A 16,066-nucleotide genomic window follows, 5' to 3' on the forward strand; every position below is an offset into this window, starting at 1 on the left:
GATTGGAAATAAATGTTTTTTTTTTCTCCAACAAATTCTATGACGATAGCCTGAAAAGCTGTACTGACATCGTGACTATCAGTTGTTGCATCTGTCAGTCTGTTCATTTGCATGGCTTCATAGTGCAGATTTTGTAGATTAAAAAATCATCATCATACTTTCTCATTTGTTTATCATGACATTGACCAATTAACAGTCCTTACACCCTCCGTCTGTTATCTTCCTAAGGCAACAACCAACAGTAGGTACAAAATGTATATTTTCAGAGAGGTATTATTCATGCTTTCCTTCCTTAAAAGATGAATTTTGTCAGTGTGGTGGATATTACCAGGGTGTTTTCAATGAGGTTATGTCAAGAAAGAACTTTTCGGCAAATAAAACTGTTAAAAAATGGAATTCGTGACTAGCTAGCATCGCAGAATCAAGTCTGACCTTTGGTGAAAAGCAATGTCAGTGAGTGTCACTCGGTAACGTTAGTGTTGAAACAACAGACATCGAAGCCATCCATGTGTTCCTGGTAGAACAGGTGCTCCATGCTAACAGGTCACTCAGCTGGTTGTGTGCTCCATGCTAAAATATTTGGTATTTGTGTGTAAGTAGCATAATCAGGGAAGTTACTGTAGAAAATAAGTAGGAGCCCCAAAGCTGTAAAGTAATTGTGAACAAAATGTGGTCGTGTATTTGGCAGTTTTCTAAATGAAATGCTAAAGGTTAGGCAGTGTTTTCAGAGAGACTGAAAAACTAAGCTTCTCCTGAAATATTTGCATAAATATAAAGTTTAGTAATGTAGATGTTAAACAGAAAATAAAAACCATTAACAGTCTTTTATAACTAATGTGCTACTCATTGCTTGTGGCCTACAGTCATCTATTATGCTCCTTTTCATCACCACGTCACCTTGTACATCTGCTACGATGGACCCCTGTTGCCGCTATTGGTCATATTACTTTTTATTAGTTTCAGTATTGGTTTTAGTTTTTTTTATTCAAGATTTAAGAATAGGTATTACAATACAAACACTTTGTGAAGGCAATTGACTCACAGTCCTGTAGACATCCCAGTCTCAATAAACATTTGCACTTATGCCTCCTCATAAAACTAAAGACATTTCCTGTATATTCTTATTTGATTTTAGTTAATTTTTTATGTACACAAGCTAGTTTTTTCTCATTTTTATTTCAGTGAACTAAAATGTTTTTTTTAACACATACTTTTAGTTTTTAGTTTAGTTTTTGTTTGCAACCACCATAAACCAGCTGTGAGATAGCTAGCAAGTCTGGTGAACAAACCAGTATGTCCTAAATAGTACTGTACTGTTATCTTATGTGTAGTGTTTTGGTGACTAGGCTCAGAATTTCAGATGACAAGAGGGAGATGAGATATGTTTATGGACTGAACCAACATTTTGGCCAAACTTACAAGCCAGCACATTATCGACCTTTGCAGCCTCACCCCAATTCTCGGTAAAAACCATGAGGACCAAAGTGCGATACACCCCATTTTTGAGGAGGACTGCAAGACTTTTTATGGCCTTTACCATCTTAGCATGGAGCTCCAGCATCAGCACTCTTACTACCAACACATGGACGATTCAGCTGTCTGATTTCTTGTGACCTAATGGCAAACGCAAACCAAAATCTTATTCTACTCATTTAACAGGAAGCTGCATTGTGAATACAACTCTCGCTGGTCCAGCTCACCCAGAGAGAAGGGAAATGTGCCTGAGTCCTGTTCCATGTCCTGTTGGGTCCAGTCTTGTCCGGTTCCAGTATCAGTGTCAGTCACTGGGGTCCTGGCAGTGGGAGCAGTGGCTCATGTCTTCAGAGTAGAGCTCTACCTGGATGGTGATGCTGTAGAAGCCAAACTTGGTGTGGAGCAGATCAGTGGCCTCCTGCAGCACAGACTGAGCGTCAGCACCCTCCTCTGCCGGGAAATAAGAGAGGCGAAAACAACACAGTGAGTCTGTTTTACTAGATATTGTTATATTACTTTTCTCTAATTTCTCTATTCTTCTTGTGAAGCCAGTTCTTCTTCTGTTAGAGATTGTGTTTGAAATACAGATGAAGTAGTATGAATAGGACCCACAGTTGAGAACTTTCTACATTTTTAGGTGCTTTTTATAGAATACAGGTTAATTAAAGCTGAAAACTTAATGGTTTTCCATTTATAAATCATTAATTATATATATATGTATGCTGGAATTGATGGTGGAAAGTAACTAAGTCCATTTACACAAGTGCTTGCATTTTACTGAAGTATTTACATTTTATTCTACTTAATACTTCTACTTTACTACATTTTAAAGGGAAATATTGCACTTGTTACTCTGCTGTTAAGACATTTGATAACTTGACTTACTACTTACTTTGCTGATTTGGAATAATACAAAATATTATTAATCGGTAATTGAAATTAGCTCCACATTTACCAGTTATAATATTATATATATATGTGTTTTTCTGAAAAGGGCCATTCCGCATGAGTACTTTTACTTTCTACTTACTTTAAATATATTTTGATGCCTATACCTTGTACTTTTACTTTTAAAATCCAAATTTTTAACGATGTATGTGTATTGATACTTTTACCCTTTAAAAGATGTGAATACTTCCTCCACCACTGTCTGCAGTGTAAGTAACATTCAACAACTAAACAATGTCAGTGTTAACTTCATTGTCAAGCAAAGTTCATTTTATTGCTATAAAATTCATACAGCATAAAATCACAAATTGTTTTTTACAATCTTTACAACAATCTTTACAAATCTTCTATCCCTCAACTTCCCGAGCAGTTTGATCTGCTACTGCTGCATTCTAGTTTCTCAGTCCTCGCTAGTGCAGGTCTTAGATCAGTGTGTGACGTTACCTATGGCCAGGTGGACAGAGACCAGTGACTGGCCCAGAGTCAGAGCCCAGAGGTGCAGACAGTGCATAGACTTCACAGCCTTCACAGACAGCAGCACCTCCTTCACCGAGTTAAACTCTATTCCTTTAGGAGACCCTGAAAAACAGTAGATCACATCATAAGTCTATAAGCCTATAAATATTTATGTCTGTGAATCTATCTGTGCCATCTGAAGCATACTGTGCAAAGCACCTGAAATATATGTATATAGACAGGAAACAGTGACATTTCTGAGGATAATAAAAGCGTGTTTATCATATTTTTATACATGTTAATGAGTAACAAACATTTAATTAGCTACCTAGTTTTGTAGTACCATACAGCACATTTCATTACTTTTCAGGTAACCTCTAATTATTTTATTTAAATGATCTACAAGTTCACATTCAGTCATATTTGGCTAAATGTAGTACAAATCCCACTGCTACCAATAAACAAAGCCAGTCACAGTATGCATAAAGATTATATATAATATATAATAATTATTAATTCCATCATGTTTCTCATTGACACCACAGGCCTGTTTCTGTCGTTGCTAAATGTTGTAAAAGATGCCACAGGCAGTACTTTTTTAGAGGGTCATCTTGAGGAAGTTCGGTGGCGTGCAAAGAGAAAAAATGTCCCAAACATCTTATGACATCCCCAGGATGTGACCATCTGTGCTCTTGTTCTTTGTTCTGCATAAACTTAAACACTGAAACAGCCCACTGAGGTCTGTGTGCTCATTTAGAAAAATCCTGGTGTTAATCACTGTTGAGCATGTGTGTGTAATTTCTGTAAGTTTAACATGAACCCTGACATCTACAGACATATACAGCGATTTAGTCAACCAAGACATGATTGCCTTCATCACATTGAACATGAGAGCCTGTCTGACCTTGTCAGATCAGGTCAAAACTTGACAGCTTGATCTCGGCTTCAGGCGAGGAAAACAACTGTGTGTGCCGGCAACTTCACCTCATGAGCCACCGTAAAGGCATAGTTCATCATTTTAGATAGAGTGTATATTCTCTTTCTTGTCGAGACTTTGATGAGAAGATTGACGCCACTCAAGAACAGAGCTGGAGCTGTTAAGGATTAGCTTACCATTAAGACTGAAAGTCAGGGGAAACAGCTAGCGTTGCTCCTTTCGAGCTTCAAAAAATACACCTGCTTTTTATACCTTTAAAACCACACAGTGTCATTTTTACACTTAAGGTTGTGTACATATTAAACAACCAATATGAAACATGTTAATTAGTGAGGAAATGTCTGTTGGCTTTAAGCTAAGCTAAACTAATTCCCTCCTGGTTTCAACCTCATATGGTAATACTTGTTGGATATGGCAACTATAGACGTTACAGAAATTTTCATCTCAACAAGGCTGAAACTGTGTCAAAACCTTTAACCTTGTCAGAGTCATATTAGAAGATAACATTTTCCCCAAACAGTTCACCCAAATCATCCCGATCTCTAAGGGAAGTACCTTCCATGAGTATCCTAAAGACGTCTCTGAGGATGGTGATGGTGGTGAACAGGACAAAGACCGAGAACAGGAACGTACAGATGGGATCTGCAACTTTGTACTCAGGCTGAAAGAGAGAAAAGAGGTTATGGAGATTTTAAAGAGTGAGTAAAGGAACATCAGATGGTGTTTTTTTTCTTCCCCCTACAGTTGCAAGCCATTAAAGTGCTCAAGGCAAAAATAAGGGAACATCTTGCATGATGACCGAAACATTCAACCCTTTCATCCATAATAAACAAGACTCATGCTCTCTTCTCTTCTCCCACTACTGTACACATTCAAATATATATTTAAATACACTTTTAATTATTATGATGCTTTTATAATAACCCATTAAGTTAAGATGTAGACTATTGAAAATGTTAAATAAATTCAATGTCTGCCCATGAATTGTATAGGAAAGCTGCTGCAACTTTATTTACCATAAACTTAATGAATAAACTTAATCATAATGACAAGAATGAAGAATTCATACTTGTAATTCAAGTCAAACTAACATTTCAGTCTCACCCTAACATGAATGTGATCTATATCTGACCCGAAAGTAGATGATGATCGCCGCCACCATGACGCCGACGCTCTGCAGCAAGTCTCCGATCACGTGGATGAAGGCGGCACGGACGCTGGTGTTGCTGTGGCCACCGAGGAGTGTGTGGGAGTGGCCGTGAGCGACGGGACTGTGACCGTCCTCGTCGATTTGGTGATAACCACTGCCGTGGGCGTGGAAGGTGGTGGAATGATGGAGGATGTAGGCCATGCTACAGAAAGAAAGAGGTGCTTTAATTGTTGTGTACGACACAGCTTCATTCGTGTTCAGCAAAGTATTACATTTCTTGAGAATAGAGCAATTTATTAGGAGCTTCTAACACAAAATTCCCCTCTAAGGAAGAAACAAAACCAGGAGTTTGTAGTAGTAGAAATTTGACATGAATAAAACATGTATGTCATTCTTATAATGTCACCCTCAACCCAAAGATCCATTATTGCAAATACATTTTAAAATGATGTTTTTGTTTTAATTATGATAAAGGCATTAAAGCCTATAGCTGACAACAGAAAACTTTAACAGACATTTTGAGGGTTCCCCTGTATGTCCAGTGTGTAACATTAAGGAGGATCTATTGGCAGAAATGGAATATATAATGCATAACTGTATATAATCATCTAAATATAGGAATCGTTGTGTTTTTGTCACCATGATTCTACAGTAGTTTCTCCTTCGCACTTGGAAGGGGAGGGTGAAGCGAGGGAGTTGCGATGTACAACAACACCACTTGATGCCACTAAATCCTACAGACTGGACCTCGAATACAGGTGGTGTTGTGTTGCTCTTCAGGCTATTGGCATCTGCAGCCAATCACGGTCCATCTAGGTATATAAAGGCTGTGGAGCTGCTCTTTTAGGCTACGGTTGAACATTCACAAATGCTTGTCCACTTTCTTGTACACGTGTTTAAAATCCTGGCAAATATTAGTATTAATTCCTGGTATTCCTCACTGAATTTCTATGAATATATGAAAGGTCAACATAGTGTACAAGTAGAATGTATCATGAAGCTTGCAGCTTTAAACTGAATTTTCATAATATACCATATTAACACCCATTAAGCTAAGAAGCACTCACATTATATTGACAATGACAGCACACCCGGAGGTAATCAGCATTACATGGCCATCTATCTCATAGTCGTTGCGTACAATCCTCTCGATGGCTAAATAGACCAGAGCCCCCGTGACAATCCAGATGGAAATGACTGAGATGAACGCCCCGAGGATCTCTGTGGCATGAAGAGAAGGGAGGCATGAATCTTAATCACTTTAACATAATAATACAGTTCAGCATACTCAAAACAACACACCTCTATCATGAAGTTTAATAACAGACCACATCTCTCAGAGGCAGTGCTTCAACATCAAACTCATAAAACACAGAGACGCAGTAGAGACCCAGAAGTTAGACACATGTTGCACAGGTGTAATGTTGTTAATAAAGGTAGCAGCTTGTTAATAGGAGCCACTGTACATATACTTAGAAATATAGTAAGTTCACAAATCTTGCTACAAGTACCAATTCTCCTAGAGGGCGGCTTAGAAACACTCCAGAGTGTAGTGGAGTAATGCCGGTGAGATTGTTTTCCTGGAGAATGACCGCTTTGTCTTCGTAGGTGAGACATGAAGCCGGCAAATTAACCTCCACAAAAAATGCTCAACTGTCCACCTCTCTTTAAACTGTCTGTGCTCGGATCAAATTCTCTTCTAGGTTCACAAATAGACATAGTCGGTGTGGTAAATCAGTGATTTGTTGATGGAAACAAAAAAAATGCCAACATTTTTATGCTCAGATGATTATTCTGAAGTATAAGGCTAGTGGAAAATCAGACTGTGCAAATAATTACTATTTATATATATATATATACATTTTATATATTTGCAGGGTCTTGTAATTGTCTTGCAGACTGGATCTAGTAGTTTCAGACCCCTGGTCTTTTACATCAAGTAACAGCTACTATCTTTTAATCTAAGGAACTGGGGCCTGTTTCACCAAAGTATTTTGCAAGATGTGTTTACACATAGATCCCAAGTGGTGCCAGCATCATGTGTAACAATTTTTTGTCAAATTGCAGATACATTTTTGAGTCACGGGAGGGCCCTTACATGCTTGTACATGGGTTGCAAATATAGTGTTTATTTTGTCAGTGAGTTTATTTATCAGTGAAACACACCAGAATTACTGGGAAATTGCCTCATGTTGGAAGTCACAGCCTGCATTCAGTGAAACCGATACCTGTCTTATAACTCACAAATTCACGCATTCACAATCAGCAGGTTCCAGATAAACCTAATAACATGCACCACCTTAAGGAAAGGAAAATAACAGCGGCGTCACTGCAGAGTTGCAGATGTAGACATGTTGATGTTGCCTGAAGGTGGCAAAGACTAGACTAAAACCATCTCTTATTCAGCGATTATTAAATGCATATTAATACGTAAATGTACTAAATTGTTCATCCAGTCACCATCCATCCTTCCAAACATCCATTCATCATCCCGTCCTCCATCCATCCACTCAGACGTAGCTGACCTGATCTGTGCCAACCAAAGTTCATGGTTTTGGTGGGCGGTCTGGAGGAGATCCACAGGGAGAACAGGCTCACCATCATACTGCCAAAATCTGTCAGGAGGTGGGCTGCGTCAGTCATGATGGCCAGGCTGTGGGCAAGGTAGCCTCCTGTTGGAAACCAGAACATAACCGATTGTGAGCAATATTACATTCTAAATCATTCAGAGTGACCCTGTGAACCGATGTCTAAAAGACTGTTGAATCTTTAGATGAACGGTAATAACGTTGCTTTTATTAAAAGATAAGATAAAACTATTTTTATCCAGTTATCAATAAAAACTGACTTTAAAAAACTTGCTGATAAGGAGTGTGTCAGCAACTGTGAAAACACCCTCTGAGCAATAACACCCTCAACCTAATCACATCTATATCAGCCTTTTAAAGGTTTGTTAAACCTGTAATTTAATGCAGCTACAAACCTTGATATGTATTAACACTTAGATCCAGAGTAATGCCTCGGGGTAAAAGAGATGTGATATTCTTTTATATCATCATAAACGTCCGGGCAATCAGCCAGTGAATGTGAGCCATCATTTTATACTCTTGGCCATAAAAAGTTTGAGGCTTCGTTCTTTGTAGTTTCTTTGTTTTAAAAAGAAATGTGCAGTTACTCAAGACTTCAGCATTATATTTTAATGGCAGCGTGATATGAACATTTTCACTGTTGAATGGTATCTTTTGAACAAAAACTTTAGTATTTTGGCAATTTACGTAACCCAGCCTTGATGGAATTATACATTAATTAACAACAAACCAAAGCCGTATGTAAATCCACCAGCATCTTAACAGCACAATATATTGAATATCCTACCAATAATGCCCCAGGAGTAATCCAACAATGGATATAAATATAATAATATATATACAGAGCCTCATAAACATAATAAATACATTTGAACAAACAGAATCTTCATGTGTATTAATTTATGTCAATTGAAATACTGTATATGCAGTGCTTCACATAGTGTAGGCGATTGCAGCCTGGGCTTGAAAAGAATATGAAAATATATCAAAATAATAAATAATTTGACATTAACTGACTAGAGTTGTAAAATTGCTTACAAATGTATTTTTGCTCGCATGAATTACTCCCTGTGGACACTCAAAGGCTGATAAGTGCTTTAAAAATGTTTGTGAGCTCACTAAATAGTTTTTTTCATTAATGAACTTCCATACATTTTCTACATAACATTCTTCTCTTATGTCAGATGTTTAGTGTGTCTGGATTTGCTCCATTTATAACAGGAGAGCTCACATCGGTAATTCGTCTGCCAGTGGAAACCACTTTCCAGAAGATCCCAAAGCTTCCTCAGACAACCAAATGATTGTCGACACGGCCAGCTATTACTACACTTGATGTCCATGGGGCAGGCTGTCAGTGTCACTAAAAGTGAGAAGTTGGCTGCACCTACAATGCTTGAATCAAACTGTCGCCCTCAAAATCACCACTTTGGCAGAGGTAGGGGTGCTGAGAAGGAAGTCAGTTTATAAAATGATGTCATATTATAAAAAACTGAACAGAAAACTGACAAAAACAAGGCAAAACCTTATTCCAGTTATAAATGCCAGTGTGCACTTGTAAATCCCAGTGAAAAAGGAGAAAGTCATTATAGGTTTAAACATTAGTGCTTCTCCTTATGCCAGATTTTAAGGAGTGCTGCAGCTCCCTCAGCAGACCTACTTCCAGCGCCCATGGATACATCAGCTCTTTTGATTACAGCTGAATGAAAAAGTTAATTAGTATTTAGATTCGACATCTTTTTGGACCTCTTGTAATTGAAAACTTGGGGATAAACAACAGTCAGTGCGCCCACATTTTGTGACCTACATTACGTTGCAACAAAAGACACATTCATAGCGCATATCATATAGTAGTAGTATAATAGTATTAAATAGATGTTAAACAAAAAAAAAGTGTCTTAATTGATTTTCTAAGTGGCTGAAATTTTGATTATGCACCAGAAAAGGGAATTTGTATCACTTTTATTTCTGACAGAAAGAAATATTAATGTCTGACCTTCTGTTCTTGAGTTTGTTTGAGTTTCTAAACTTTTACCTATGACCTCGCCAATCATGAACACGAGGCAGACAGCTGAAGCAATGTAGAGTTTCTTCTTGGCCAGCATCTTGTCCCCACTGTCCTCACACGCCAAAGCTTTGGTACCGTGGCAGTGGGCACCGACGGGTCGCTTGAGCTCGATGGCACCGGCCACGCCTCCATTCTTAAAAGGGAAGTCGGGATATTGCTCTTTGGAGTCCGGAAAGGAGCTGCAAGGATACAGAAGGTATCATGAAGACAGATGGTTCACCCGTTGCAATTATGTACTTTTATACAGTTTTTAAAGCCATATGTGTAGGATTTGGATTCCCTAGTGGTAGTATGAAAGAATAGTGGAAAGAAAAGGCACTAATTGAATTGATTTGGGGTCATTGTTTGGACAACATGACTTTTAATGCATGGTGATATCAGCTTCTGTTCAACCTGTGGTGGGTTATGTGGTGTTAGGGTGTTTGTTCACCCTTAAAGACATGAGAGAATTGATTTTTTTTGTAAATGTTGCTGCAGAGTCCAGTTATGTTTGGAGGAGCTACAGTAAGTGGAAACAGTTCTTCTCCTGATTAAGTGGGTTTCAATCAGTGTTCACTAAAGTGGAAGAAGTGGTCAACCAGTGAAGAACCAGGAAATCAATTAATGCTGACAGTGAGGTGGAGTGTGCGTATGAAAACAGACCTGTTACATTTTGGCTTTCTACCCCATTCATTTCATACGAATGGGTTGTTTTAGAAGAACGTTTTTTAGACATCAAAGTTACAATTAACAGTGGTTTCAACATTTTAGTTATTTATACATTCAAAAAGTATTAGAAATGTTGCTGAAGGAAATGTTCAACATCTGAAAACTTTTCAACCATGTTTAGCCAGTTTTACAATTTATGGTTACATGGAGCTTCATAACGGCTCTTCAGAAGCCTCTGGTTTATAACAAAGATACTACGTTCATTTTTAATTATACAGTTTATGTTTGTGCTGATATCAGGATGCTAACATGCTGATGCAGCACTAATGTTCACCATGTTCACCATCTTATATTAGGATGCTAGCATTTGCTACAGTCAGTAGCTATTTCAAATTGCGGCTCCCAGCTGGCTGTGATTCACTTTCAGGCTTTTGATCTAATGATGGGGCTAGATGAAAAGTCAGAGGATCACTAAAATTGTTTTAGACGGCTCATGCGTTAAGTACTGTCACCTCACAAAAAAGCAAAAGCTCCGAGGTTTATTTCTGGTGTGGAGGTATTACATTGTCTCCCAAGATCTGGAGTTGGTTCCCTGGCCCCGTACTGTGTGGCTTCCCTATGGCTCTTAGTACTCTTAGGGATGGGGAGGTGGAGCATGGATATTTATGTAAAGAATATTCATGGTCAATACAACTGGACTTAGTTGTCAAGACAGTCTCACCCGTAAACTACAAATGTCAACCTCATGGGTGTGCAGCCTAGAAAGGGAAAAAATCACGGGAATACCAGCAGGATTAGGTATTACGTAGGCAATCACCAAATGTCTGTACAGAATTTTCTTGGTGATCCATCCCAATGGTTTCAGTTGGAAAGATCTTCCTAATATACAGTTACGTGTACTAATTGAGTTGTTCTGTATGTTCTCCAATCAAAACACGCGACATACGTACTCATTTGTGGGATGTTAATGTATTTAATGTCACTACCTGGTTTACAGTGTGTTGTTTCAACCATTTGTGTTCAAGCCTGAGAATTACAGTCTGGATATGTACTTCACCTCTGACAATTACAAACAATAGGTCGGATCTTTAATCATGAGAACAAGACCAAAGTGCTGTACTTTCTCCATTTCCCTCACCACACAGGAGACCACATATAGCCAACACACACACACACACACACACCCAGGTTGCTGTTCTTGCCATGTGAAGTGAGGAGGAGCTGCGATGATGTGGGTAATGAGGTCGAAAAAACTAATTTAGGCTCACTTGAGATTAACCACACACCACAAACACGACACTTTATGTCACACACTTCACATAGGAGATTGCCAGTGTTTCATGATAGCCTTTATCTACACACACCACACACACAGCAGCACACACCACACACAGCAACATACACCACAGTCTTTTATGGGATGTCCAAGCTGAAACAGAATGCAGCCAAAATGGAAAACAGATTTATGTCAATTACAACCACATGGGACGTTAAGAGCAAACATTCCCAAACACCACGTACATACTTCACCATACACACACACACATCACACAAGCACCACACACCCCCCCCCCCCCCCTCAACACACACAGCATACAAACATACACTCAGGCCAGTGTACTGTTGGGATGTTATGAAGCTGAAGTAGGCTAATAGTCTTTAAAGGCATTTGTACAAAATATCCACGATATGGACAATAGGAACAAACAGTGAACAACCACAGAAACACAAACAGTAACACACATATGGCCAAAATGTTCAGACTTTACTACTACTGGTATAAATAATCAATAAACCACATTATTAAGGGAGTTTAGTTTAGTTTAGTTTAAAATGAGGCTCTTCTAGCTTGCATTGCTTTTTCCATTTCTGCCAATAGATTCTATCCCAGAGTGTTAAAAACTGGACCTCCCACTCAAAAATATGTATCTATCTTCTTTCCTACAGTGTGATGTTTGAAGGACTATCTTCTGCAGAGTTTTGACACTAGAAGGATTATTTCACATTCATCTGCTGGAAGTGGAAAGTTTCTCTGTGCTCATTGAAAATCTGATAGTTTGGACGTAAATCCTGGTCCAGTATGCAACTTCTGAATGTGATGTATGTGCATGAAGTAGGAGACATCTTGTGTCCTCAGGAAAACTTTAGAAATGAACAAAATTTGTATATTCATAGATTATGGAATTTTAATGAGGTAGAAGGAGTAGATTCCTTTTTAAAATGGAAATTATACTTGAAAACCCATATCCGACACACATTATTGTTCCAAGCAGACTATTTATATTATGTCTTAATACCGGAGGGGATCTGGAAGGATTTTTTTTTACACCCTTCAGAGATTCAGCTTCACATTTGGCATTTTATCATCATGGATTATCTCCTGTTTAACAGTTAGTGTGAACTGCTGAACAAACCTCTTCAGTGAGCAATCCAAAGGTAATAATGAGCTTTATAGTCACTGTTATCGCCCTATGGCTCATATTTAATCTGCAGCAGTCATCCTGCTTACATTAAAGTTTGCATTAAATTCTTGTTTGGCAACACTGAGCATGTGTTGTTTCTCTTAAATATCAGAGTTCATCTGTTAGCCAATATCCCAGAGGGCAGGTGTACAGTGTTTGTTTGCTCTTTCACTGACACTCAGCGTCAGCAGTGGAGGGACCTGAGGGAATAATCAGTCATCTGTGAAATTATATGATATGTAGAGGCCTCAGAAGAGCTGTCCACTGGAAAAAAAGTAACCACCGAGCATTTAATTACAGCTGCAGTCGGCTATATCAGAGCACCGTACAGTATTTTCTGTAACTGACATAACGATGCCTGCAGCGAGAAAGGACGCTGCAGATAAACAGTGTTTTGTTCCACTGGCTTTAACAGACTAAGTGATGATGATGATGATGATGATGAAGACAGCGATGACAGACTTATTACTTTTGTTATGTTAGCACTTGTGAGGACGTGTTTCTGTGGCCTGATAATGAGACACTGTGATGGTGTTGGTCTTGCTGATTTAAGAGTTATTTTTGTTAGTCAGCTTAAATCTGTGTCTGTTTATATTGTCTTGTGTTTCTTTTGTGTCTTTTCTTAAAAGAAGAGTTCAACATTTTGGAAAAATACTTATTCACTTTCTTGTTGTGAGTTAAATGATGCCACTCTCATGTGTGCTGCTATGAAGCTACAGCCAGTTAGCTTAGCATAAAGAGTGGAAACAGGGGGAAACAACCAGCCTGGCTCTGCCCAACGGTAAGAAAATCCACCTACCAGCAACTTTAAAGCTCATTAATTAACAAGTTATATCGCCATTGTTTACTCAATAAAACAAAAATGAGAATTTGTGGTTTTCCAGGCTGATGTGTTGGCCTCCAGCAGCTTCCTGGAGTCTCACAATAATGAGTAAGACTTCAGGAGAACATACAATCACCATGTTTCGTTGGGCAGAGGCAGTTATGTGATTGCATGGTTTTTTGGTATTTGTACAGCTGCTTTCATCAATATCACAAATACTTGTTGAAATCTTGATGTTCTGGCCTCTGCTACAGGAAGAACCTGTTCTTAATCCCACCTCCAAAGCTCTGATTGGTTTAATGGCTTTTCCACCAAGGTAACAGCCGTCAGTGAGTGAACTGCAGATCTGTTTGTTTAGCCATGTTTTCGACGTGGCTCTACAGGGATGATAATGTCAGTACATGACTTTGGTCCAGATGGAAACATCTTAACAACTATTTGATGGATTGGCATTACATGTTGTGTAGTCCTTCGCTGTTCCCAGAGGATGAATCCTAATGACTTTTGTCATCCTCTGACTTTTCATCTAGCGCCACCATCTGGTCAGTATAGCAGGTTGTCTAATACTTTGACCAAATACCTGAAAAACTAATTATATTCCCATCAGCCTTGGCTATACTGTGTACTACTATTGTGAACATATTAAATATACTACTTGCTTAGCATCACCATGTTAGCATTGTCATCATTAGTAAGTAAGTACAGCCTCAGAGAACAGCTAACATTGGCATAGTTGTAGAGTCTTTGTCTTGGTGGAATATAAATAAAAAAACATTTTCCAATACATATTTTCTATAACTTATAAGGTATTTTTGAACATAATTTTGTATCTTGTATTTATATCCAATACATTAAAAATTGTTTCAATAAATAAAAATAAAAAAACATTGAAACTACATCTAATTGGAATCTATGATGAAAGTGAAGTTACACTTATCTTTAATATATTAGTTTATGAGTTATGAGCTACCAGAGACCAGGCTGATAAAAAAAGGCTGACTGGCTTCACTGGTTATTATCAGGGGGTTTTGTGGGAGCAGCAGTGACAGGCCCAGTATCTCCTGCCAGACACCCATTAACCCTCAGACAATTATGCTGCCTTCATGTGCTGCCAGTAATATCACAGATACCAGTGAGGGACCGATCCAACAAATAGAAATTGGTAAACACAGCTGGGTAACATCATAAAGACACAGTAATAAGTTAAAAAGTATATGAAAGGGAATTAGTTGATTTTATGTGTATAATATCACAATCTAATTAAAAACAATACATATCTGGTGTTTTATATTTTTCTGTGTCATAAGCTTTCATTCAGTTGGCAGTTGATTTGAATACGTTTAAGTTTTCAGTCAAGGTTTCACTTTTTCACTATCCTGGTTGGAGTCCACATGATCTGGCTCTTTTTTTGTGTGAGACCAAAAAATAAATTTTTATATATTTGTTAATTTCCCACAAGATCTGGCCCCAAAAAATTATAATTTAAGCTCTATTGTGCACACCCAGACACGAGTCCAGATATCAGACGAGTGAAAACAAAACAAAGCTGGCATTACTTTCTGAGAAGATGCCTTTTACAAAGAGTTTATGAATTATAACTAATGGATTTATTAGCTATAAGCCAATAATAGGAAACACATTTTGGGTTGACAGGTTGTTGCTGGTGTTTATTCTACCCCAGCATTTTTGTTAGATGTGCACCAATTAATCGATTAATCGATGAGTCAGTCAACAAAATGCAATAATTGATTGGTCAGTGAGTCACTCAACGTGTAGAAAACGGTTAATCATTAAATTAAAATTCGGCCCAAACATCCCTCCAGCCTCTCAAATGTTTCCTGGTTTTCTTTCTCTTCTAAATTCAGTATTTTTAGGATTTGGATTGTTGAACAACATTTGACACTCATTTTTTTTTTTTACAATTTGCTGATATTTTAAAGCACATTATTAATTATTTGATCAAGAAAATAATCAGTAGATAAACTGATAATGAAAATGAATTGCTAATTGCAGCCCTGGTCTTTGCAGCTCTTAGTTCATCATGTAGACCCCCTCATGTGTTAACCACTGCAGAGCATCCAGACCAACATATTAACATTTATAAATGAAGGCTTGATGGATAAATAACAACCATTTATTAATGATTTATTAACAGTTATTACTATGGGTGACTTAAAAACTTTTGCTAATGGCTTGACAAGACAAACTGGTTTATTAATGACAATATTAATGTGACTAGAGCTGCAAATAACAATTATTTTCTTCATCAATTGCTCTACCAATTATTCACTTGATTAATCTATTTTTAGTTTTTCTGTAAAATGTTAGAAAATGGTGAAAAGTGCACATAATAGTTTACCAGAACCCAAAGTGACGTCTAAAAGCTACAAATCACAGTAAAGCAGCAGGAACCAGAGAATATCTTCCATTTGTGTGACTGAAACATAATTGTTGGTGGTTGCCAATAAATTCATTCTTGGTTAACTATTTGATTAATCAACTAATTGTTTTACCTT

At 37.8% G+C, this 16,066-nt stretch overlaps 1 protein-coding gene across 1 annotated transcript in view; it reads right to left on the bottom strand.

The window, feature by feature from the left end:
• Positions 1-1,777: 1,777 nt before the first annotated feature.
• Positions 1,778-16,066, bottom strand: part of slc30a2 (solute carrier family 30 member 2) — a 16,309-nt gene continuing 2,020 nt past the window's right edge. The window contains exons 2-8 of the mRNA XM_035678980.1: positions 9,585-9,796; positions 7,490-7,636; positions 6,032-6,185; positions 4,947-5,166; positions 4,370-4,475; positions 2,866-3,000; positions 1,778-1,923 (exon numbers count right to left, since the gene is read on the bottom strand). Coding sequence (XP_035534873.1) covers positions 1,778-1,923; positions 2,866-3,000; positions 4,370-4,475; positions 4,947-5,166; positions 6,032-6,185; positions 7,490-7,636; positions 9,585-9,796 — 1,120 coding nt within the window. The remainder of the gene's footprint in view (positions 1,924-2,865; positions 3,001-4,369; positions 4,476-4,946; positions 5,167-6,031; positions 6,186-7,489; positions 7,637-9,584; positions 9,797-16,066) is intronic.

Source organism: Morone saxatilis, unplaced genomic scaffold (assembly GCF_004916995.1).
Source record: "Morone saxatilis isolate NCDOM2014 unplaced genomic scaffold, NCSU_SB_2.0 Contig7, whole genome shotgun sequence".
NCBI lineage: Eukaryota > Metazoa > Chordata > Actinopteri > Moronidae > Morone > Morone saxatilis.